The sequence below is a fragment of the Micromys minutus genome (genome assembly GCF_963924665.1).
Source record: "Micromys minutus genome assembly, chromosome: 2".
Taxonomy (NCBI): Eukaryota; Metazoa; Chordata; class Mammalia; order Rodentia; family Muridae; genus Micromys; species Micromys minutus.
The window spans coordinates 106529982-106555430 of record NC_137971.1 but is presented as its reverse complement, the minus strand read 5'-3'; the positions used below and the strand labels follow the sequence as shown (position 1 = coordinate 106555430).

Genomic DNA, 25449 nt, shown 5'->3' with positions numbered 1-25449 from the left:
CCTGATTTGGGATTGGAACCCATTTGCCATCATTTCTTTGCTTAGTTCTCTTTGTCTCTGTCCCCACTTCTTTCCTTTCTGTTAGGAGGCACAAACATGTCTTCATTTCCTAGCATAACAAAGTATTCATTTTTGCCTTTAAGCTTTATTAAATCAGAACTCTGAAAAAATGTTCCTTTGCAATTCAAAGTAGTCACCTTTTGTTTTGATTTTTATTTTTTTGCCTTTTTATGATAGGGTTTCTCTTGTGTCCTGGCTGTCTCAGAACGAGCTCTGAATGCTAGGCTTGAATTTAACTCGCAGAGATCCAAATGCCTCTACCTGCCCAGTGCTGAACTCAAAGATGTCCTTTCGGTGGTTACATTAGAGGAGGATGATATTAAGATATTTTTTCCCAGTTTTTGGAAGAAACAGAGCTATTTAAACAGCTCTTTTTCAAAACAAATATCATAGGCATATAGTAATTATAATTTATAAACATAACCATCAGAATAACTGCAGAAGAATTAAGTATATTAAACTATTTTATAACTTAATGAAATGAAAGCTATTACCGTAACATTGAAGTAAATGTCATTGCATATTTTCACAAAGAATAAGCAGTATATATTACACAGTTTTTATTGAAATTTTTTTGAAGATTTATATATTTATTTTATGTATGTGAGTACACTTTCACTCTCATAAAACACACCAGAGGAGGGTTCCTGATCCCACTGAAGATGGTTGCTGGGAAATGAACTTAGGACCTCTGGAAGAACAGTCAGTGCTCTTAGCCACTGAGCTATCTCTTTAGTCTGGACCTTAATTTTTACTAAAATATCATAGAATGTGTTTCTGAAAAGAAATGACTACTGGTAAATTTTGCAACTTTTCAAGTTTATTTTAGTTTTTTTTAACAACTTTATTTTACAAAACAAAGATAAATGTACAGATTTTAAGCATTTTTTGCATAACATGATACAATACATTTTTGTAAGTACTATTTTTTATAGAACAACTTAATTTTACGAAACAAGGATAAATGTACAGATTTTAAACATTTTTGCTTAAAATTATACATTTTTTGTCAGTACTTTTTTCAGATTTTAACATAATTTTTACATAAAACTATATGAATATATTTTTTAGTCAATACTTGATTTTTTTCAAGGTTTGATTGTATGCCTTGAAAACTTAATAGTTACAATGAGCTAAATTACATGTAAAACAAAATGTAACATGGAAATAGTTAAAGTTTTCTTGTTTTGTAAATATTTTTATTGTTTTATTTTGTTTTCTTTATTTCTTGGACTTCATACAGTCTGTGAGTTGTTTCTGGGGGAGTGCAAGCCTCTGGGGTTAGCATCCCACTATCAGTGACTGCATATTATGTCTGTTTTTTTGTGACTGGGTTATCTCACTCAGGATGATATTCTCTAGATGCAGCCATTTTCTTAAGAATTTGGTTAAGTCATTGTTTCTGGTGGCTGAGTAGTATTCCATTGTGTATATGTACCACAATTTTTGTATCCATTCATCTTCTGAAGGACATCTGGGTTCCTTCCAGCTTCTGGCTATTATAAATAGAGCTGCTATGAACATTGTGGTGCATATATCTTTGTTGTGTATTAAAGTGTCTCTGGGGTATATGCCCAGAAGTAGAATAGCTGGGTCTTCAGGTAGTACTATATCCAATTTTCTGAGGTATCGCCAGACTGATTTCCAGAGTGGTCGTATTAGCTTGCAACCACACCAACAGTGGAGAAGTGTTCTTCTTTCTCCACAGCCTCACCAGCATCTGCTGTCATCTGATTTTTTGATCTTGGCCAATCTGACTGGTGTGAAGTGGAATCTCAGGGTTGTTTTGATTTGCATTTCCTTGATGGGTAAGGATGTCGAACACTTCCTCAGATGTTTCTCGGCCATTCGGTGTTCCTCAACTGAGAATATTTTGTTTAGCTCTGTACCCCATTTTTTAATAGGGTTATTTGATTCTCTGGTGTCTAGCTTTTTGAGTTCTTTGTACACCTTGGATATTAGGCCTCTATCTGATGTGGTGTTGGTAAAGATCTTTTTCCATTCTGTTGGTTGCCGTTTTGTTTTCTTTACAATGTCCTTAGCCTTACAGAAATTTTGCAATCTCATTAAGTCCCATTTGTTAATCTTTGACCTTAGAGCTTGAGCCATTGGTGTTTTGTTCAGGAAATTTTCTCCTGTGCCTATTTTTTCTAAGGTTTTCCCTACTTTCTCATCTAAGAGTTTCAGTGTATCAGGTTTAATGTGGAGATCTTTGATTGACTTACACTTGAGCTTTGTACAAGGAGATAAGAAAGGGTCTATTTTCATTCTTTTGCATGCTGAGTGCCAGTTGGACCAGCACCATTTGTTAAATAGGCTGTCCTTTTTACATTGAATGTTTACTGCTGTTTTGTCAAAAATCAGGTGACCATATACATGAGGGCTCATTTCTGGATCTTCTATTCTATTCCATTGATCCACATGCCCATTTCTGTACCAGTACCATGAAGTTTTCAGCACAATTGCCTTGTAATATAGCTTGAGGACAGGGATAGTGATTCCCGCAGATGTTTTCTTGTTGTTGAGGATGGATTTTGCTATTTTAGGTCTTTTGTTATTCCATATGAAATTGCAAATTCATCTTTCCAATTTCATGAAGAACTGGGTTGGAATTTTGATGGGGATTGCATTGAATCTGTAGATTGCTTTTGGTAGGATGGCCATTTTTAAAATGTTGATCCTTCCAATCCATGAGCATGGGAGATCTTTCCATTTTCTGAGATCCTCCTCAATTTCCTTCTTTAGAGGTTTGAAGTTCTTGTCATACAGATCCTTCACTTGCTTAGTTAGAGTCACACCAAGGTAATTCATAGTTTTTGTGACGATTGTGAAGGGTACCTTTTCCCTAATTTCTTGCTCCACATGTTTGTCTTTTGAATATAGGAAGGCTATTGATTTGTTTGAGTTAATTTTGTATCCAGCCACTTTGCTGAACTTGTTTATCAGCTGTAGGAGTTCTCCGGTGGAATTTTTGGGGTCACTTAAGTACACTATCATTTCATCAGCAAAGAGTGATGTTTTTATCTCTAATTTTCCATTTTGTATCCCCTTGATCTTCTTTTGCTGTCTATTTGCTCCAGCCAGGATTTCCAGTACCATGTTGAATAAGTAGGGGGAGAGTGGACAGCCTTGTCGAGTCCCTGATTTTAGTGGGATTGCTTCAAGTTTCCCACCATTAAGTTTGATGTTGGCAGTTGGTTTGCTGTATATTGCTTTTATTATGTTTAAGTATGGACCTTGGATTCTTTTTCTTTCCAGGACTTTTAACATGAAGGGGTGTTGAATTTTGTCAAATCCTTTCTCAACATCTAGTGAGATGACCATGTGATGTTTTTCTTTGAGTTTGTTTATATGGTGGATTACATTGATGGATTTCCTTATATTAAACCATACCTGAATGCCAGAGATGAAGCTTCCTTGGTAATGATGAATGATCGTTTTGTTCTTGGATTTGGTTTGCAAGGATTTTGTAGAGTGTTTTGCAACAATGTTCATAAGTGAGATTGGTCTGAAGTTCTCTTTCCCTGTAGTTTCTTTGTGTGGTTTAGGTATGAGGGTTATTGTAGCCTCAAAAAATGAGTTAGGTAGTATTCCATCTGATTCTAACTTCTGAAATATTTTGGAGAGTATTGGTGTTATATCCGCAATAAATGTCTGATAAAATTCTACACTAAACCTGTCTGGACCTGGGCTTGTTTTGGTTGGGAGGCTTTTGATGACTTCTTCTATTTCTTTAGGTGTTATAGGGTTATTTAGATGGTTTACTTGGACCTGGTTTCACTTTTGGATTGTGTATCTGTCTAGGAATTTGTCCATTTCCTCCAGATTTTCCAATTTTTTGGAGTATAAATTTTTGTTGTAGGATCTGATGATTTCTTGAATTTCCTCAGTTTCAGTTGTTATGTGTCCACTTTCCTTTCTGATTTTGTTAATTTGTATACTCTCTATTTGCCCTCTAGTTAGTCTTGCTTAGGGGTTTATCAATCTTGTTGATTTTCTCAAAGAACCAACTCTTGGTTTTGTTGATTTTTTTTCACTGGTTCTTTTTGTTTCTATTTGGTCTACTTCTGCCGTAATTTTGATTATTTATTGCTGTCTACTCTTCTTGCGTATATCTGCTTCCTTTTGTTCTAGGGCTTTTAGCTGTGCTGTCAGGTTGCTGATGTAAGCTCTCTCCAGTTTCTTTTTGGAAGCACTTAGGGCTATGAGTTTTCTTCTTGGTATTGCTTTCATTGCATCCAATAGTTTTGGGTATGTTTTTACTTTATTTTATTTTATTTTATTTTTTGTTTTCGTTGAATTCTAGACAATCCTTAATTTCTTTTATTTTTTCTTTGACCCTGCTATCATTTAACAGGGAATTGCTTAGTTTCCATGTGTATGTGGGCTTTTTGTTGTCTTTGTTGTTGTTAAAGACCAGCCATAGACCATGGTGATCTGAGAGGATGCATGAGAGTATTTCAATCTTTTTATAACGATGAAGGCTCGTTCTGTGTCCAATTATGTGGTCAATTTTCAAGAAGTTGCCATGGGGTGGTGAGAAGAAGGTGTATTCTTTTTCTTTAGGATATGTTCTGCATATATCTATTAATTCTAGTTGGTTCAAAGTCTCTGCTAGTTTTGCAGTGTCCTTGTTCAGTTTCCGTTTCCCTGATCTGTCCATGGTGAGAGTGGGGTATTAAAGTCTCCCACTATCATTGTATAGGGTGAAATGTATTTTTTGAGGTTTAGTAGGGTTTCTTTTAGGAATGTGGGTGCTTTTTTATTTGGAGCATGTATGTTAAGGATTGAGAGTTCCTCCTGACAGATTTCTCTGGTAATGCGTAAAAAGTGTCCTTGCTTATATTTTTTGATAACTTTTGGTTGGAAATTTACTTTATTCAATATTAGAATAGCCACTCCAGCTTGCTTCTTTGGGCTGTTTGCTTGGAAGATTTTTTTCCCACCCTTTTACTCTGAGATAGTGTCTGTCTTTGTCTCTGAGATGAGTTTCCTGTATGCAGCAAAAGGCTGGATTTTGTTTATTTATTCAGTCTGATAGCCTATGTCTCTTTATTGGGGAGTTGAGTCCATTTATGTTAATAGATATAAAGGAATAGTTGTTTCTCTTTCCTGCTATTATTGCTTTTGTGGGTTGAGTTGTGTCTGTGTCTTTTTCTTCTTTTGATTTTCTTGTTTAGGAGTTTTCTTGTTTTTACTAGGCAGTGTTTTCCCTCATTGTATTGGATTTTCTACCTATAATTCGTTGTAGTGCTGGGTTTGTGGTCACATATTGTGTAATTTTGATTTGTCTTGAAATATCGTCATCTCTTCATCTATGGTGATTGATAGTTTTACTGGGTATAACATCTTGGGCTGTCACTTGTGCTCTCTAGGGTGTTCATGATGTCTGTCCAGGCTCTTCTAACTTTCATAGTTTCTGTTGAGAAATTGGTGTGATTTTGATTGGCTTGCCTTCGTATGTTACCTGACCTTTTTCCCTTACTGCTTTTTTAGTATTCTTTCCTTGCTTTGGGCACTTGTTGTTTTGACTAGTATGTGTCAGGAGGTATTTCTTTTCTGGTTTCTATTTGGGGTTCTGAAGGCTTCTTTTATGTTCGTGGTCATCTCATTCTTGAGGGTAGGGAAGTTTCTACTATGATTTTGTTGAAGATATTTACTGTGTCTCTTAGTTGATACTCTTCTCCCTCTTCTATTCTTATTATCCTTAGGTTCGGTCTTCTCATTGTGTCCTGGAATTCCTGGACACTTTGGGTTAGGAGCTTTTTTTTTTTGCATCTTCTCTGGCTGTTTTATCTATGTTTACAAGTTGTCTTCTGCCCCCGAGATTCTCTCTTCCATCTCTTGCAATCTATTGGAAATGCTTGCTTCTGTGACTCCTGATTTCTATTTTATGTGTTCTACCTCTAAGGTTATCGCTTTTAGTGTTTTCTTTATTTTGTCAATTTCCATTTTAATTTCCCTCTTCCATTCTTTCATCTCTTTGGTTCTGTTTTCCTCTAGTTCTTTGAGTTCTTTGAGTGTTTTTCTTGTTTCCTCTTTAAAAGCTTCTGAATCTTTTCGCTTTTCCTCCAGTTCTTGTTTAAGTATCTCTATCTGCATCTTGAGGTATGATTTCAGTTCTGTGTCTTCTTTTTCTGGAGTGTTTGGCATTCTGATGTTTGCTGTTATGGGAGAGCTGGGTTCTGGTATTGCCAGGTTGTCTTGGTTTGGTTGGGATATACTCTTTTGTTTTCCTCTTGCCATCTTGTTGTCAGTGATATGTTCTTGCCTTTCCCTTGTATCTGGTCTGTGTCCCTGTATCTCCACTGGTCCAGGTGGCAGATGGCCAAGCCCTGTTCTGTGCCCTGAATTCCCTGCAGGGTGGAAACAGAAGTTCCAATGTTGTGTTCCTGGTCCCTGGATCAGGCAGGGCCAGGAGGGGGTGCGCTTTCTGTCAGCACTCTGCAGAGATCTTTCTGCTCCCTGGCTGCCTAGATCTCCTACTCGCCAGTTTTTCAACCTTTATGAGCTGCCAGTCCGGGTGGCAGATGGGCCGGGCTCTGTTCTGCACCCTGAAGTCCTTATTTTAGTTTTTTAATTAAAAAGCATATATATGTAGTGAAGTCATTTTCAAGTTTTTTTTTTTAATGCCATTATTGGAATTCATGCAAATCTTTATTCTTGAAACCCCTACATAATGTTATGCTAAAGTCCTTTGTTAATAAGTTGGACATCAAGTCATTAGAAGCAATCCCATGTCATGCATGTAATCGTTTCTATTTAACAGTATTCTCTAGGCTTCATGGGAGCAATCTCTACTTGCTGGACATGCATTTCCCTGTCCATCAATGGGTGGAATATATAAGGCAAAGATGAACAATCTACTGTAGGATTACAGCCTCCCAAGATATAATTGATTTGAGATAAAAAAAAAAAAAAATCAACAGAGATCGGTAGATGATTTCTTCAAATACAAGTGTAATTTATTTACAGGAATTCTAGATATTCAGGGAATAGATGAATCCACATTGAATAGAAACTTTAGAAATGATTTGGCTTCAAAGACAAAGTGATTAGATTTTTTCTTTTTGGCTGACTTTTCTCCTTACATAGATTTTACAGGAAAAAGGCCAATTGTTTCATGTGATTTTGTAGAGTTCTCAAATATATTTTTAATTAGCTCATTTTTCCTAATGTACATGGGCACACAAACACACACACATACACAGAGAGAGAGAGAGAGATAAAATGTAAGAAGGAAGGAAACAATTAGGAATAATGAAAGAAGAAAGGAAGGGATTAGAATATAGTAAGCTAAGAAAACAATGCCCTCATTTTGAGCTTTTTTGTGTGGCTGTATTTACTGGGAGACTGAAAAGCAAACAGCTTTGTGACTTGATGGATATGCACAATGATTTTCACATAAGCAACAAACTTTTGATGCCTAGTATTTTCATTTATTATTTCTCCATGAACCATGAAGTCTGTTTATCTTTTCTGGTCCAGATCAAATATGATCCCTGTGTTTTCCTTTTAAGCTTGAAGATGTATATCAAAGATGCTACTTTCACAGTGTTTATTGAAGTGAAAATTTGTGATGCACAAATGCCTAACAGAAGTTAAACTTGCTCAATTCAAAACACATTAAGAAATTTGAATATGTTTTCTTCTACCTCACAGATATAGCATTTGTTTGGAGTACTAAACACGTTCATCTACTATTTAGTAAAGAATTTAGGGTATTTTATTTCTCCTGAATTGATCACATGCAAATACTTTGTATAAAATGTTATGTAAAGTCAACAAGAAAAAAAATAAAACCATTGCATCTCTTGCCCCTTCCATCTTTTGACTCAGTCTCTTTTCCCTCTCTTTGTTTGTGTCCAATTTAACTTTAGTGGCTTGTTGAAGTATCAAACCAATTTAGACACTCATCCTCCTGGTTGCATCAGTCTTAACTGGACCCCATCTCAGAATATGTCTGTACCAGACTATATCTCAGGACATTTTCGTGGATCTTTTGCTGGAGCATTTTCAAAATTAGAAGATCGTTACCAGAAAACACTTGTGAAGATTTGCCTGGAAGAGCCCAAATTCCAAGCTCATTTCCCACAGGTCAGATTAATTTAGTGTTGGAGACCTGCCAAGTCTGTGTTTTAATGTGACTCTCTGACATTGTATTTCAACACGTCTCTGAACCTGTGGTTTTAGGTACTAGAGGATAGTTCAGGATGTTTAGACAGAAGATTACTCTTTGTGTGTGTGTGTGTGTGTCTGTGTGTGTGTTTGTGTATGTGTGTAGAAAAATATCTAATTATATAGTCTTACTGTAGTATGCTCTTCCTAGTGTGTGCTTTCAGTGAGACCACAAATATTTATTCTAAAACTTTTAAGACACACATTTTAAATAAAAAACTATAAACAAACCCTACTCATTTTTATAATATTACAACATGATATTATAATTAATAAATAATGAAGTTAATTATTTGAATATTTACTTTTTGGTACTATACCGAATTGCTTTGTATTCAGGATTTCTTTCATTATCCACAATTAACTTTTGACGCAATTACAAAATTTTCTGATAAAAACATTGAGCTTAAACATGTATCCTGACCAAAATCAGTAAACAAATGCTAGAAGAAGTGTGTAGATGTAGGCCCTTAACTCAAATACTGCTCCTGGAAAGTTCTTCAACTACTCCACAAATACTTCAGTAACTTCTACCCCACCTCCTTTCTGGCCTTGTCTGAGGTAACTGAGATGTCTAACTGAAGCCCGCTATTCTGCATATTAAGTAGAGGAAGTGACTTTCTACATTAAAGAGAGAAAACAAATAAACATCAAAGCTAGGATAAATTTTTAGATGACTTTGGAATCACGTGGTCAGTTATTTTTTTTGTGTCATATTATGATGAATATTTCTAGCAGTACTTATTAAAATAGTTAATGTTGTTATCCGTACCTCAGTCTCACTCTACAGAAGCAGCTTCAGTGGGGAGCAGTGCACTGGGATGCTATCACATGATCCCCAAGCTGCCCTCTCCACTCATCTCATTCCCCTGGCTGCTTCTGTTCCGTGTAGTCTATACCAGCCCCATTGTGTTGTTTTCTACTTTCACACACTGTCCTCTACAACCCAGTGACATCTAGCTCAACAATCAGTAACTTATCAAACAGGTTTATATGTTAAATTCTCATTCCACAATCCCTCCATACAATAAGTTTACAACCAGTTGACAAAGGTATAAACTGTCCATATAGATAAGATAAATTGACCCATAGAAACCATTAAAAATAATCATAACAACCTTATCCATGTAGAGATGCACTGAGAGAAACAACCATGTCTGCCTTCATGTTGCCTCCTCTTGAAACTCCCTTTTTTTTTCCCCTCCCGCTTTACCAAAACTTTTGTCCCCAGCCACTCTCTACTGTTCATGTATCACCTTAACACCAACTTATAATTATTATGTAAGGTATGTTTCATTTTCCTGATGTGTATCTTAATCTGGCCCACAGTATCAAGGTCACTTCATTGTAGAGCTTATCCTGTCCTGCCTATCTTCAGAGTCATGTTAATTGTCATGGTCTATAGAACAGGAGCTAGCTACCTTCACTGAATGAGCAATGTCTGGTAAAACTGTGTAAATAAGATTTCTACAAAGGGCCATTTCAGCAAAACTGAGGCTCATGTGGATTAGCAGCCTGTAGAATATTGAGAGAGAGGCAGTAGACCATCTAGTCGAAAAACAAACAGTGTCTCAGATAAACAAGGAAGCACATCTTTACAAATACATTGCAATTCACTTGACAGCTTTAAAGAGAAGAGGATGCTATAGTGGGCAATTGTAGGGGAAAAATTGTTCTTACATGCATCAAAACTGTCATTTCTTAGAAAACTGTAATTTTGACCGTATTATATTATGAAAAACTTGAAATATAAACATGCTTGCTGCATCCATTTTTCAAACTATCTTATGCCATGTTCATTGTCTTATATTTGACATCATGTATATAAACCTGAAATATATCTATGCATCCTGTGTTAGCTATCTAGGGCATTGTTTTTACTAAACCGTGAAATTGTTCTATTTTTCTAAATCATCATCAGATAAGTATGATGCTTTAACTTCTCTCTATTATGGAGAGTTCTAGTATGTCCCCATCATAAAGTTCAGTGTACATATGATTGTATGAAGGAATGCTTATGTAGTCATGGTAGTTTTCACTAGGATATATATTTGAGATTAGGGTCCCATAGTACCTTTTCTTTTATAATTTCAGTTTGATTGAATAAATTTCTGAGAGCTTACCAATGTCTTACTGTTTAAAAATATAAATCACAGTATTATTGCTCAGTTGTTGATTCAGTCATACATTACATGAAGCATACCTTTGAAAATTTTCCCTTAGACCTGGATTTGGATTTCTGGGCCGTTATGCCTATACTGTGCGGAGAGGCTTTACCGATGTGTCCGGAGCAAAAAACCTGTCACCATCATCTCAGTAATCAATCATCCCTCAGATGTCATGGAACTCCGTATGATTAAAGAAAACTTTAAAGCAAGACCTGGGCAGGTGAGCCAATAGTTTGTGGCTTTACAGATATCATTCATTCATAGGAAATTTTTGAAAGCTAGTAGACAGATTATTGGAATACTGTATTTCTCATCTGATCATTTAAAACATTATCTGTTTGTTGCTTTTTTAGTACATTATTCTACATTGTCCCAGTGTATCAGCATTAGAAAACCACCCATTTACTCTCACAATGGTAAGACATATATTTCTCGAATTTGAAAAAAAAAACTAGATTGCAGAACATCTTCGTGTATTTGTATATGTGTGTGCACATGGACATACATGTCTAAATATATGTGTCTGTGTGAGTCACATGTGTGTATTTGTGTGTATGTTTTACATCATTTTCAAAATGATTAGATGACCATAGTTTCTTCATGTTTTAGTTAGCTTTTCTGTATCAAAGAAATGTAATTTTTGATTCAGATTCTTTGTGAGTATTGGTTTTCCATTATTTTTGGATTCCTTACTATTCAGTACACAATGTGCTTATTTAAAATTTGTTAAAGCTTATTGATTTAAAGCATGGAAAATTCTTAGTTTCACTTTTTCAAATATAAATAATTGACTTATAATTGTTGGCCAGATGGTAGAATTCTTTCCTAGGATGCATGAGACCCTATCAAGGAGAACCTGTACACTGTGCACTATTTGTGGAAATCAAATATGACCAGTTTTCATTAATGGATGGAATAAGGGAGGATGGATACTGTGGGTGATGTAGAAGCATTAAAAATAAATATAATAAAATAAAAATAAATAAAAAAGACAGTCTTAAGAGAAGGTGAAACACAATCTAGTTGGTAACTTTATATATGAGAAAAACGAGGTTGGATAAATAAAATAAAGCAAATAATATAGATGCCTGCATAATACTATAACACATTATGCTTAAACCTGCATAATATAACCATAAAGTGTTTTAACCGGATACATGCTAGAAATTTACATCACATACCAAATTACCAAAGAGAAAAAACAAATGTGTTTCCCTTCAGAGTCTCTTGTATTTCGACAATGTGCAACTATAATGCACCCTCCCCTTGTCAGCCCTCATCCTTTTCTCTGGAATTCTATCATAACATATATAGATGATTTTATGTTCTATGGAAAATCTAGGATCCAAAATTGAGAGAAATAACTGATATGCCTTTTCCTGCATCTGAGTGCTTACTTAATCTTCTGACCTCCACCGGTTCATCTCCCTGTGTAGTACAGGTGAGGCATTGCACCATATAGGTGAGTATGTACTGAGCTTGTGATCTCAGTCTGCACCCAGAGCAGGAGGTGTGCAAGCCTGTATCAGCTTATACAACTTAAATTTCATAAGATTCAAAATCATAAAATAAAGCAGAAGGATTTTATTTTTTTCATTTTCATATCCTTTATTTTTTTCTTACCACTTTATTTTTTTAAAAGAGAGATGCATATACAGATTTTTAGAGGCATTTTGGCATAACATTATATGAATATTTTTATCAAAACTTAATTCTTTTAGAGGTTTGATAGCATGCATAGAAATCCCACTAGTTACCATAAGCATGCAGTACATGTAGGACATAACATAACATGGAAACAGATTTCTTGTTGAGTATAGATTAAGGATAATGATCTGTGAATAACAAAAATTACCACAAGGCTATTATCTTAGCTTTTAAATTATTAATGATTTAAGGTCTAGGTATACCATACTCTGAGAGGGTGCTGTACATTTGTTTCTTTCCTAAAAAGGACTGAGGCTTTCTTTTTTTTTTTTTTTTTTTTTTTTTTTTGACCTTTGTTTTTCTTCAGCTTCATATAGCCTGTGAGTTGTTTCTGGCGTATTCAGAGAGATCTCTGGTGTTATTATCCAATTATCAGTGACTGCATATTATTTTTGTTCTTTTGTGACTGGGTTATATCACTCAGGATGATATTCTCTAAATGAAACCATTTTCTTAAGAATTTCGTTAAGTCACTGTTTCTGATAGCTGAGTAGTACTCCATTGGGTACATATACCACAATTTTTGTATCAATTTATCTACTAAAGGACATCTGGGTTTTTTTTTTACTGCTTCTAGCTATTATAAATAGGGCTGCTGTGAACATAGTGTTACATGTGTCTTTGTTGTATGTTGGAGCTTTTCTGGGCTATATGCTCAGAAGTGGAATAACTGGGTCTTCAGGTAGTACTATGTCCAATTTTCTGAGGAATCGCCAGACTGATTTCCAGAGTGGTTGTACCAGTTTACAACCCCACCAACAGTGGAGGAGTGTTTCTTTTTCTCTGCATCCTCGCCAGCATCTGCCATCATCTGAATTTTTGATCTTAGCTATTCTGACTGGTGTGAGGTGGAATATCAAGTTTGTTTTGATTTGCATTTCCCTGATGACTAAGGATGTCTAGCACTTTCTTAGATGCTCCTCAGCCATTCCTCAATTGAGAACCTTTTGTTTAGCTCTGTACCCAATTTTTAATAGCACTGTTTGATTCTCTGGTGTCTAGCTTCTTTAGTTCTTTGTATACCTTGGATATTAGACCTCTACCAGATTCAGGGGTTGGTAAAGATATTTTCCCAATCTCTTGGCTGCTGTTTTGTTTTATTAACAGTGTCCTTACTCTTACAGAAACTTTGCAATCTCATTAAGTCCTATTTGGGGATCTTTGACCTAAGAGCACAAGCCATTGGTGTTCTGTTGAGGAAATGTTCCCCTGTGACTATTTGTTATAAGGTTTTCCCTACGTTCTCTTCTAATAGTTTCGTGTTCCTGGTTTAATGTGGAGATCTTTAAACCACTAGCACTTGAGCTATGTCGAAGGTGATAAGAAAGGGTCTATTTTCATTCTTGTGCATGCTGAGTGCCAGTTGGGCCAGCACCATTTGTTGAAGAGGCTGTCCATTTACCATTGAATGTTTATAGATCCTTTGTTAAAAATCAAGTGACCATGTATGTGAGGGTTTGTTTTTGGATCTTCTATTTTAGTCATTGTACAATGTGCCTATCTCTGTACCAGTACCATGCGGTTTTTAACATAGTTGTCTTGTAATATAGCTTGAGGTCAGGGATGGTGATTCCTGATGTTTTCTTGTTGTTGAGGATGGATTTCAATATACTAGGTCATTTGTTGCTCCAGGAGAAATTGCACATTGTTCTTTCCAACTCTATGAAGAATTGTGTTGGAATTTTGATGGGGATTGTATTGAATCTGTAGATTGGTATTGGTAAGATGGCCATTTTTACAATGCTAATCCTTCCAATCCATGAGCCTGGGATATCTTTCAATCTTCTGAGATCTTCCTAGATTTCATTCTTCAAAGTTTTGAAGTTCTTGTCATACAGATCCTTCACTTTCTTAGTTAGAGTCACACCAAGGTATTTCATAGTTTTTTTTTTTTTTTTTTTTTTTTTTTTTTTTTTTTTTTTTGACTATTGTGAAGGGTATCTTTTCACTAATTTCTTTCTCCACATGTTTGTCCTTTGAATATAGGAAAGCTACTGATTTGTTTGAGTTAATTTTGTATCCAGCCACTTTGCTGAACTTTTTATCAGCTATAGAAGTTCTCTGGTGGAATTTTTGGGTCACTTACTTATACTATCATATCATCTGCAAATAGTGATATTTTTACTTCTTCCTTTCCAATTTGTATCCCTTTGATTTCCTTTTGCTGTCTAATTGATCCAGCCAGGATTTCCAGTACTATGTTGAATAGGTAGGGGGAGAGTGGGCAGCCTTGTCGAGTCCCTGATTCTAGTGGGACTGCTTCAAGTTTCTCACTGTTATGTTTGATGGTGGCTATTGGTTTGCTCCATATTGCTTTTATTATGTTTAGGTATGGGCCTTGGATTCCTTTTCTTTCCAAGACTTTTAACATTAAGAGGTGTTGAATTTTTTTTTAAATGACTTTATTTTGCAAAACAAAGATAAATGTAAAGATTTTAAACATTTTTTGCTTAAAATTATACATTTTTGTCAGTACTGTTTTTTCAGACATTAAAATAAATTTTACAAGAGGTGTTGAATTTTGTCAAATGGTTTCTCAGCATCTAGTGAGATGACCATGTGGTTTTTGGAGTATTTCAATCTTCATATATCTATTGAGGCTTGTTTTTTGACAGATTGTATGGTCAATTTTGGAGAAAGTGCCGTGAGGTGCTGAGAAAAATGTGTATTATTTTGTTTTAGGATGAAATGTTCTGTAGGTCTTTATTAATGCCAATTGGTTCATAACCTCTGCTAGTTTCTCTGTGTCCTCGTTCAGTTTCTGCTTCCAAGATCTGTCCATTGATGAGAGTGGGATGTTGAGTTCTTCCACTATTATTGTGTGGATTACAATGCATTATTTTGAGCTTTTAGTAAGGTTTCTTTTATGAATATATGTGCTCTTGTATTTGGAGCATATATGTTAAAGATTGAAAGTTCCTCCTGATAAATTTTCCCTGTAATGAGTAACAAGTGCCTTTCCTTATCTTTTTTTTTTTTATAACTTTTGGTTGAAGTTCTACTTTACTTGATATTAGAATGGCTACTCCATCTTGTTTCTTCGGGCTGTTTTCTTAAAAAAATTTTTTCCCAACCTAAGATAGTGTCTGTCTTTGGGTCTGAGATGGCTTTCCTGTATGCAGCAAAATGCTGTATTCTGTTTATGTATACAGTGTATCTCTTTTTATTGGGTAATTGAGTCTATTTATGTTAACAGATATTAAGGAATAGTGGTTACTGTTTCCTGCTATTTTTGCTTTTAAATGTAGAATTGTGTCTGTGTGTCTTTCTTCTTTGATTTTCTTGCTTAGGTATTTTCTTGTTTTTATTAGGATGTAGTTTTCCTCCTAGTATTGGGATTTTTATCTATTATTCTTTGTAGTGCTGAATTTGAGGGTCAAATAATGTGTAAATTTAGTTTTGTTTTGGAATATCTTGGTCTCTCCATCTATGGTAGTTGAGAATTTTGCTCAGGATAGCAGGCTGGACTGACATTTGTGTTCTCTTAGGGTCTGTATTATGTCTGTCCAGGATATTCTACCTTTCATAGTCTCTGTTGGGAAGTCAGGTGTAATTTTGATTGGTCTGCCTTTATATGTTACATGACCTTTTTCCCTTACTGGTTTTAGTATTTTTTTTTTTTTTTTTTTTTTTTTTTTTGTTTTGAATCCTTGGTGTTTTTGACTATTATGTGTCTAGAGGAATTTCTTTTTTGGTCCACACTATTTGGAGTTCTGTAGGCTTCTTTTGTGCTCATGGTCATCTCATTCTCAAGGTTAGGGAAGTTTTCTTCTATGATTTTGTTGAAGATAATTACTTTGCCTCTTAGTTGATATTCTTCTCCCTCTTTTACTCGTATTATCTTTAGGTTTGGCCTTCTCATTGTGTCCTGGATCTCCTGTACATTTTGGTGAGGAAATTTGTGGCTCTTGTATCTTCTCTGACTGTTTTGTTTATTTTTTCAATGTTGTCTTCGGCCTTGGAGATTCTCTATTCCATCTCTTATAATCTGTTTGCGATGATTGCATCTGTGACTCCTGATTTCATTTTTTCTGTTTCCACCTTCAAGGTTGTCTCTTTTAGTGTTTTCTTTATTGTTACTATTTCCATTTTCAATTCCTCCATCCATTTGGTTCTGTTTTTCTGTAGTTATTTGATTTTTTGAGTGTTTTTCGTATTTCTTTTTTATAAGCTTCTATTTGTTTATGGTTTTCCTCCTGTTCTTGTTTAAGTGAGTTATTCATGCTTTTCTCAAAGTTCTGCTTCAACATCTTGAGACATGATTTCAGGTCTGAGTCTTCTTTTTCTGGAATATTTGACATTCCACTGCTTGCTGTGATGGGATAGCTGGGTTCTGATGTTGCCAGGTTGTCTTGGTTTCCATTGTTTAAGTTATTTCGCTTTCTTCTTGCCATCTTGTTGTCTGTGATTACAGGTGGTCTTGTTGTCGACGATTGGTACCTGTCTGTCCCATGTACCTGAGGGCCTGAGGTTTCAGGAAGAAAACTGATTCTGAGTGTTTGGCTTTTTTGCTGGGCAACCAGTGAGTTCTGTTAGCAGTGACTTAGCTCTGTCTTTGTGGGCTGAAATGTGGGAGATCTTGTGAGGCTGTTCTGGTGAGCCCTGTGCCCACAGTTCCTGAGTACTACTGATTATGACCTGGCTCTTTCCTTAGGCCACTAGGGACCTTTTTTCCAATAGCATAGTACTTTCTGCTCTCTGAGTACTCCAGATTTGCTCTCCCTGGGTCTATGTGTCAGATTCCTCTCTAGTCTAGGTGTAGGAGGGCCTGCAGAGTTGAACTTCAAGCACTGCCTTTCCCGGGCAAATCCCGGCTCCTACTGACAAGGGCTTGTGCTTTACTGTGGGTCTGTGTGTCTAGACTCTGAGCCAACGGTTTTCGGGTGGATCCCAAGTCTCTATGCCAAAGTTTCGGCTCCACTGAACCTGAGGGCTGTGTTTTTCATGTGCTTGGCCTAACCCTCTCTGCTCTTTGGCTACTCATAGCACAGTCTCGCCAGGCCTGTGTCACTGAATCTCTGTTGTTCCTGGTGGCAAATGGCCTGAGTATTTGGTCTGCAAGCAATGGCTTTGTGGGTGGATACCGAGTCCCTATGCCAGGGTTCCTGCTCCTCTGAACCATTCTGAGGGCTGTGTTTTCCGAATCTCATATCCTTTTCTCCATAGTTAGACATAGATAATTTCAGAACTCTTTTTATTTTCTTTAGCAAATGCAAATTCCTGGGATTTGCTTGTTGGGTCATATGGTTGTCTCACTAATGCACTTCATTCAATGCTATCCTGTGAACAGTTTCTCATTAGACTCCTCTGTCTGTGTGCCCATTCCTTTAAATGCCTATGGAATATTCCATGGTTAGGAAATACTGTTGGTTTAATAGTTCCATTAAGGACTGATGGCTCATTCTCATTCCTATTTTTGATCAAAATAAGAATAAAGATCATACCCCTAGTTTATATACAGAATGTAAATTTGAACACATTGGGGTGACAGAAGTAAAAATATCAATAATTTAAATGTTTTTGTTTGGAGTTGGGGTTTAGGAAGTGACTCTTAGGTTACATGTATTAGATGTAAAATCCACAACCAATAGGTATATTATTTTACCTTTTGGGACATTTGGCCCTCAATGTGCTTTTATGATTAAATCAGCTATGAATTATAGATTTGTAGAAGTTAAGAAAGCTGCCATATCAATTTGTTAAGAGAAAATCAGAGGCCATATACTCAAAACAGGTTTTATGAAGAAAAAAGAAGATGCTTTTATCTTTGTTTACTTCAAATTTTGTATTGTTTATGTCAGTGAATTTTATTGTATAATCATCAAACAAAAGTTGTCTGGCATCTAGTGGGATAATGAGATGTGTTGAGGTCTGTCAGAAAGGATGGCAGCACCTGGCCAGCACAGAATGTATATATAATTGTTTTCTCTGTGGTGACATTGAGTTATTCTGAATACTCTTTCATCTGCTGCCGTTTGAGCTTTGGCAACTGTTAAGGGAAAACATTTGTCACAAGAAACAGTTAAAACCCTGCTTCTCACATGGAATGTAAAGCTGGACTCTTGGAGCCCTTAGGGCACAGTTCTTTTCAGAAATCTGGTTGCTGTCAAGCCTATTAGTCCTCAGGAGGTTCCTAGGTTTTATCAGGACCCGGAAATGTATGTAACTAAAAAAATATTTGACTTTAACAAAAATAAAATTACATCTAAAGCATGTTTGCTTCTGACAGTTTTAAGACATATTTTCCTGGCTTTCATACATATATAAACATGAAGTTCTTAGCAAAAAAAAAAATTAGAAGTTGAAAGGGAAGAAAATATGCAAGAAACTTTACACAGCTTACCAGATCAGACTTACTATTTAAAATCATTATAAATTCCCTTCAGAATCTCTGAGAATTTTTTTAAAATTTGGTTCAAGATAGTATTGAACAGAGAACATAGATTATAAGAAATGAAGCAATTTATTAAATGCCAACTACAAAGCTTAGAGAGTATTTTTTTCATAGAAATAGAAAAACATTTTTTTTTTTTTTTTGGTGTGTAAAGATTTTTTTTTTTTTTAATACAATGAGCAGACAGTACATGCAATACAGGGTGCAACCCAGAATTTGTCAATGTGTTCTTGGTGGGTAAGGATTGAGCATGACTATTTTTTTTTTTGTCTTGTTTTGTTTTGTTTTCTTTATTTCTTGGACTTCATACAGTCTGTGAGTTGTTTCTGGGGTCGTGCGAGCCTCTGGGGTTAGCATCCCACTATCAGTGACTGCATATTATGTCTGTTCTTTTGTGACTGGGTTATCTCACTCAGGATGATATTCTCTAGATGCAGCCATTTTCTTAAGAATTTGGTTAAGTCATTGTTTCTGGTGGCTGAGTAGTATTCCATTGTGTAAATGTACCACAATTTTTGTATTCATTCATCTTCTGAAGGACATCTGGGTTTTTTCCAGCTTCTGGCTATTATAAATAGAGCTGTTATGAACATTGTGGTGCATATATCTTTGTTGTGTACTAAGGTGTCTCTGGGGTATATGCCCAGAAGTGGAATAGCTGGGTCTTCAGGTAGTACTATATCCAATTTTCTGAGGTATCGCCAGACTGATTTCCAGAGTGGTTGTATTAGTTTGCAACCCCACCAACAGTGGAGAAGCGTTCCTCTTTCTCCACAACCTCGCCAGCATCTGTTGTCATCCGAGTTTTGGATCTTGGCCAATCAGACTGGTGTGAGGTGGAATCTCAGGGTTGTTTTGATTTGCATTTCCCTGATGGCTGAGGATGTCGAGCACTTCCTCAGATGTTTCACAGCCATTCGATATTCTTCAACTGAGAACGAAAAACAATTTTTTAACATGTCCCAAATGGAGAAAATTGCCTAACAACTGGCTTCAGAAAAAAACAAACAAACAAACAAAAAATCAAACCAAAGGAAAAACAACAACAAAAAAAAAAAACTGTCTCAACTTTTATAATTAGTACTTTACTGGAAATGTTTATGTTTTCTCGAAAACTAAGAATGAATGCTTTTAGGTTAAACATCTCACTTGTCTACAACTCTTTTTCAAGCCAAAATGAGAAACACACACACACACACACACGCACACGCACACGCACACGCACAGGCATACACACTCAAATCAGAGGTCATAAACCTGAAGGGCTTTTACCTTGCCCATAACCTTGAGTTAGCAACACTTATAAAATTCAATTCAGATCAGCATTCCTCTGAGATAGCTCAGTGTGGTGTATTTATTATATCAGAACTGTAATATATTCTTGAAGCTTTTGCTCTTTAATCAACTTGTCTCATTTCTATAATTTGGGAATCCTAGATTTGCAGACGTTTATTCTATAATTTAATTGTCATATATTTTCTATGCCTATAGTTTTAATATCAGCCCTATGGATGACTATTTTTGGTTTCATGACGGAGATCAGAGATCTGGGAAATTGTGGTTAGGCCCTTTATTTATTATATTTCTTTATTAATGGTTGAATGATTTAATTTCTCTACGTCAATCTTCATTCTTAACATTCTCTCCACTACTTGTTTGAGACTGTTGTGAAGTTTTCACTAATTTCTTAAATTCGATTCATCTGATATTTTACTGCCAGAATTTGTTTTTACATTTCCCCCAATTTAACCATCTTACTCAATTTCTCTGCCATGGTGAAGACTTTATCATATATATTGACAATTTTCTCATCTACCCTTCTGATTTACTATGCTATATTGTTGGCTTTCTAGTCCAGGTCTTCTGATGTTTTCCTTTCTTCTTGTTTCTGCGTATTTCAATTATTTTTGTGATTAATAAACACTGTCATGAGTAAATTTTTACCTTTCTCATTGTTACCTCTTTGAATTCATACTTGGCATAGTATAATCTTTCATAGCAGGCCTGTAGCCTTGTTTCTTTGTGCCATATTGTGTCCTTGTGTTGCCATTTGGTATCTATTGTTTAGATAGCTCTTCCATTTGGTTTTGGGGATATTCTCAATGATTAACATATTCTTTTATCTAAAAAGATTAATGTGTGTGTGGGTTTGTATAACTTCTAGATATGAACATATGTGTGTAGGTTCCTGCAAAGACCAGATGATCGTGAGCCATTTATATTGGTGTTGGAACCTGAACACTGGTCCTCTGCCAACATAACCAATGCTCTTAAATAACAACCATCTTCTTAGCATAGCAGTCTACTCTGGAGAGCTCAGTCCCTAGTATATTTCAGAAAGGAAAGAAGGAAGAAGAAAAAAACAGTTGTAATAGCAACTCAGTTCAAGAAGTATGTTGAAACATACTTAAAATTAATTAGCTTTTCCTAATAGAATTTTCCTAATAATAGAATCTATTACCCAAAGAACAACAAAAAAGGTATAATTAAAAAGGCAAAATTATGTACATCATGCTATGAAATTAAATAAATTTAGGGTAAATGTAAGGTAACCCTCAAAGCTGGGATTCAAGAAAATGTAAGAGAAAGAACATCAAATAAAGGAAAAACACAAGATTTGGGAAAGGTATTGAAGAGAAGAGAGAATAAGAGGTATAAAATCAAATAGAACAATAATGAAAGAATTTGTAAAGAAGATTAGGTAACTCTAAAAGGAAAAATGGGGGGGAAGGCTGGAGAGATGGATCAGTGGCTGCTATTCAAGAGGTCCTTAGAGCAATTACTAGATATCACCTGGTTGGTCACAATCATTTTTCTAATTCCTTCTTTTGGTGTGAACAAAGACAAAGCACCCATATACACAAAATAAATGAATCTTTTTCTAGCCAGAACTTGAGTAGTATAGTAGAATAACAGAAGGGGTCTTAAAATGGCTGACAAGAACTCTTCAGGTGAGGTCTTATTTCAGAGATGTCCTGTCTTGATGTCAAGGGCCCAAAGCTATTTATCTCCCAGTTGACTTGTCCTTGAAGTTTAGATGCCTCTAGGGCAAAGACCTTGGACATGGATGAAGATGAAATTTTGAGTGAATATAGTTTATGGGGAATGTCCCATAGAAATCTGCTAGTAAGTAGTTATCTCCACTGCTGGGAGGCTTTCTAAGTGTTTTGATTATAAATTTTGAGAATAAGTGGAAGGAAGGTGGAGGATCTGAATAGTACAACAATCAATCACACATTTCATCCCAAAGCAATATATTTTTTAAAGTGATTCTTTTTGAGAACCTAGAATTAAACACATAAATGCAATTTACTAATATATATTAAGTTGCAACATCTGCTGTCCACATTTTATTTGAAGAACCAACATTTTAAATTGTTGAAGGGACAAAAGTCATTAAACGCTAATTCATGACAAAAGCTGGGACCAGAACCAAATTTTCATTATATTTCTTCTCTTTAGACATTTATTGACTTAATAAGTAAATAGAATTTTGCATTTTGTTCCTGTGTTACTCAGTGTTTCCCAGGTGTGTTCTATAATAATCAAATGTTTAGGTTTTTTTTTTTTTTTTTTTGCATCATCACAAATCATGTTGCTTGTTTTCCAATTTAAAAAACAAAATTAAATGTGAGTTTTAAAAGGGCAAGATTTAAGAAAGCCTAAGATTTTATACTTATTACAAAATTCAACAACTTTTTATTTTTCACTGCGGTAGACGTTTTCGTCTATTGATTCTTTCCATAAATTCTCCATGTGGAAATGATGCAGAATCTTCTTTATCAGAATTAACTCATTGAAGTCTATGTAAATATCTCCATGTCTTACTAGTATTATTTTTACTCAGAAATAAGCATGCTTTCCTATCATCTCTAGTTTAACTTCTATGATTCATTATTTTGAAGCATGAATAACCCAATTTCGTATTTGTTTCCATGAGTCAGAACCCAGTACTTCTCCTGTTTGTGTCTGAACTTCCACATAGCATGCCTGCTTGTCCATTACCATTATATTTTCTGGTTTTAATGTCTCAGTTACTTTGGGGAATGTTTCTTTTGTTTGTTTTTTAGATTTAAAGAAAACAAGACAAAGTTTTACAGTTGTTACTTAGTAAATTGTATGTCATCAAACGTAACTAGTAATTCTTTGTCAATGATTTTGATCTTTATTCTTAATCCCTTCTACTTAATACTGGAAATTTGCCTTATTTAAATTTTTCATTAATCCTTCACTCTAGAACCTCAGATGGAGGAGAGACGGTGAGCGGCCAGGCATAATCTTTCATCACGTATTATAGGCACAGTGTTGAAAACCACAGACAATGATTAGCATCCACAGAACCCAACCAAATGTTTGAGGTTTTGAGAATTAACATGACCAAACTCCTGTACTTTGGCTGTCTTCTAGGAGAAACGCAGTGTTTCCTCCGAGGCTAATGAGAGCCTCTGTGATCAGTGCGAGATAAATAAAGCAGCATGCTCAGAACAAATAGACTGCTTAATGGCAATTCGATTTATGCAATCAGTAGTTTTTGATATTTCTTTCCCCTCCTGGTTTCAAGGAGAAAATGGTGAAGACACCCTTTCCTGCCTCGTCTCTTGATTCATGCTGCAGCTCATCAGATTTTCTGCTCTTTCTCTGTTACTTTCCTTTGATTTGGCCATCGCAGCCAGCCATGAAGATACCCCCAAGGTTTACAATACCCTCTTACTGGCGAAAGGCATGAGCATTTCCCAGTGAATGATGGCATTTACAGAGCAGCACCTTCTCATGCTGCTGTTCATCTTTTGAAGCACTTTTTGCCATTTCAGTTTTGTTTACTGGACATCTGTGTATCTGGCTTGCCTCATTTTTTGGCAGCTTTGATTCAGCCTTCTTTTATTTCCTCTTACATTCCCATGAGCTCTGAATGCCAAGCGGCACTATTATCAACTTTCTAATCCTCTGTTACTTTACAGCTATGCACATTTCTCTTGTGACCCCCCTGTGTTTCCAGATCTGAAGATTCCAGTTCATGTCAGATACTTCAGGCATTGCCCTTTTCCTTGTCTAACTCTGGTTGCTATATTAGCAGAACTAGGGAGAGCAGTTAGGAGTCTGTTCCATCCAGTGTAGGTATGATGATGGCTTTGATCATGTTGGTGACACTAGACATGATAAGAAGTGTAAGCGTCTAAATCTATTCCAAAGTTTGAATGATTAAAACTTGTTTTTCTCCTGCAATTGGATTGTAAATGTGAAGAATTCAATGTTCATTCTTTAGTTTCTGGCCTAAAGAAGTTGAGTTCTATTAACTAAAAGAGGAAAGCCTGGATCAGGGTCCAGGTTGTGAATCTCAATTTCAGTCATATTATTTGGATGTATCATGCAGCATGCTTGCATTTTTTCTTCAATAATTGAGTGGTAGCTTACTTTTTTCTTTCAGTATTGCATAGTTGCAGACCCAGAGTCCTATGTGTTTTGTTTCTGCTTGTCTTTGGGTTTGTGGAGTGGTACTTCTCAAACTTTTGGTTAGACTAAATTAAGTCTTGGGAGAGGAGAAACTCATACAAATATATATATAGGAACTTTGAGATATTTTTTGAACTCCAGCTCTTGCTCTTTATGCTTTTGAGATATGAAATTCTCCAGTGTTCTGATGAAAGATGGAATTGCTTTTTATGGTATTCCCTTCTTATATACAAGAAAAATTTTGTTTCAAATATTTTCTCATTTATTTCTAACCCACCATTTCACTACATTCTGCCTTTCAAAAATTTTCTTTTGTTTTAATTGGTTATTTTTTTTTTTTTTTTATGTCCTCAAAGAGCATGCTTAGGCTGGTCTACAGCCCATGGCATATATTTTCCAATTGTGCAAATGACTTGGTTCTTTTGTCCAGCATTATCATTTGTCATTTTTGTAACGTTAAACTTGTCATTTTAATGTTTGTTTTCATTTTACATTATTAAATTACTCATTTTATGTTAGATGTTTGAGTGTTTTGCCTATGGATGTCTGTGAACTACATGAGTGCCTGGTGCCCTAAAAATCAGAAGTGTTTATGAGATTCCCTGAAAATGGAGTTACAAATGGTTTTGAGCTACTGCATTAGTGCTGGGAAATGAATCCACATCTTCTGAATGAGTCTCAAGGGTTTTTAAATACTGGGCCACCTCTTTTTCCTCATTCTCTTTTGTTATGCATTTTGAATATTCCTTATTTTTGAAATTATATGTACTCCTATTACTGTATCTGGAATATTTTAAAACTCCAATAAATTTGTGTTTACAAGATGAACACGTCATGGAAAAAAAGACATAGGTGTGAAGTCAATATTTTTTCCTTAGGTTTATCCTTTAATATTTTATTCAAGTGATACCTCATTCAATTTATGCTTTTTTACCTTCCATACTCTATGCATAATGTGCTATATATTTTAGAACATGTAAAAGTGATTTTAACTAGATCTAAATTTCTGAACATTTTTGACATAGTCATTTGGACAAGGTACACAAAATATCACAAACTGTCAAATGGAGACACAAAAGCTGCACAGGCACTCTTAGGTTCAGAGAGGTGAATACTTTTACTGACAAAGCATTTCAGGCTCTTCTTTGAAAAGAAGGCTTTGAGATAACTCTCAAAGAGTTGAGAAGAACTGGCAGCAAAATGGATTAAAAAACTTACTAAAAATGAGCATAATGCAAGTAAATTGGGGACAGGGCTATGTTAGATATTGATAGTTTGTTTCATTTAATTAAAATGAATTAAACTGAGTCATACAATGCAGAGATGGAAATAGTTCAAACAACTGATTTTGATCTTTGACCCTGAAATACAGAATTTTTATGCTATTGAGTCACTTTTTCATCACTGTGACAGAGTTACCAAAGAAGCCAGCTTAAGCAAAACATTTATTTTGCCTCATCATACCAGAGGCCATAGTCAGCCGATATGTCT

At 35.4% G+C, this 25449-nt stretch overlaps 1 protein-coding gene across 2 annotated transcripts in view; it reads left to right on the top strand.

Annotated features, from left to right (window-relative positions):
• NOX4 (NADPH oxidase 4) overlaps nt 1–25449 on the top strand; it is a gene marked incomplete at its 5' end in the record, with an annotated part of 161523 nt that overhangs the window by 67672 nt on the left and 68402 nt on the right. For both annotated transcript variants that reach the window (XM_080912451.1, XM_080912450.1), the window contains 3 exons: nt 7941–8157; nt 10462–10626; nt 10760–10822. In XM_080912451.1, coding sequence (XP_080768577.1) covers nt 7941–8157; nt 10462–10626; nt 10760–10822 — 445 coding nt within the window. The remainder of the gene's footprint in view (nt 1–7940; nt 8158–10461; nt 10627–10759; nt 10823–25449) is intronic.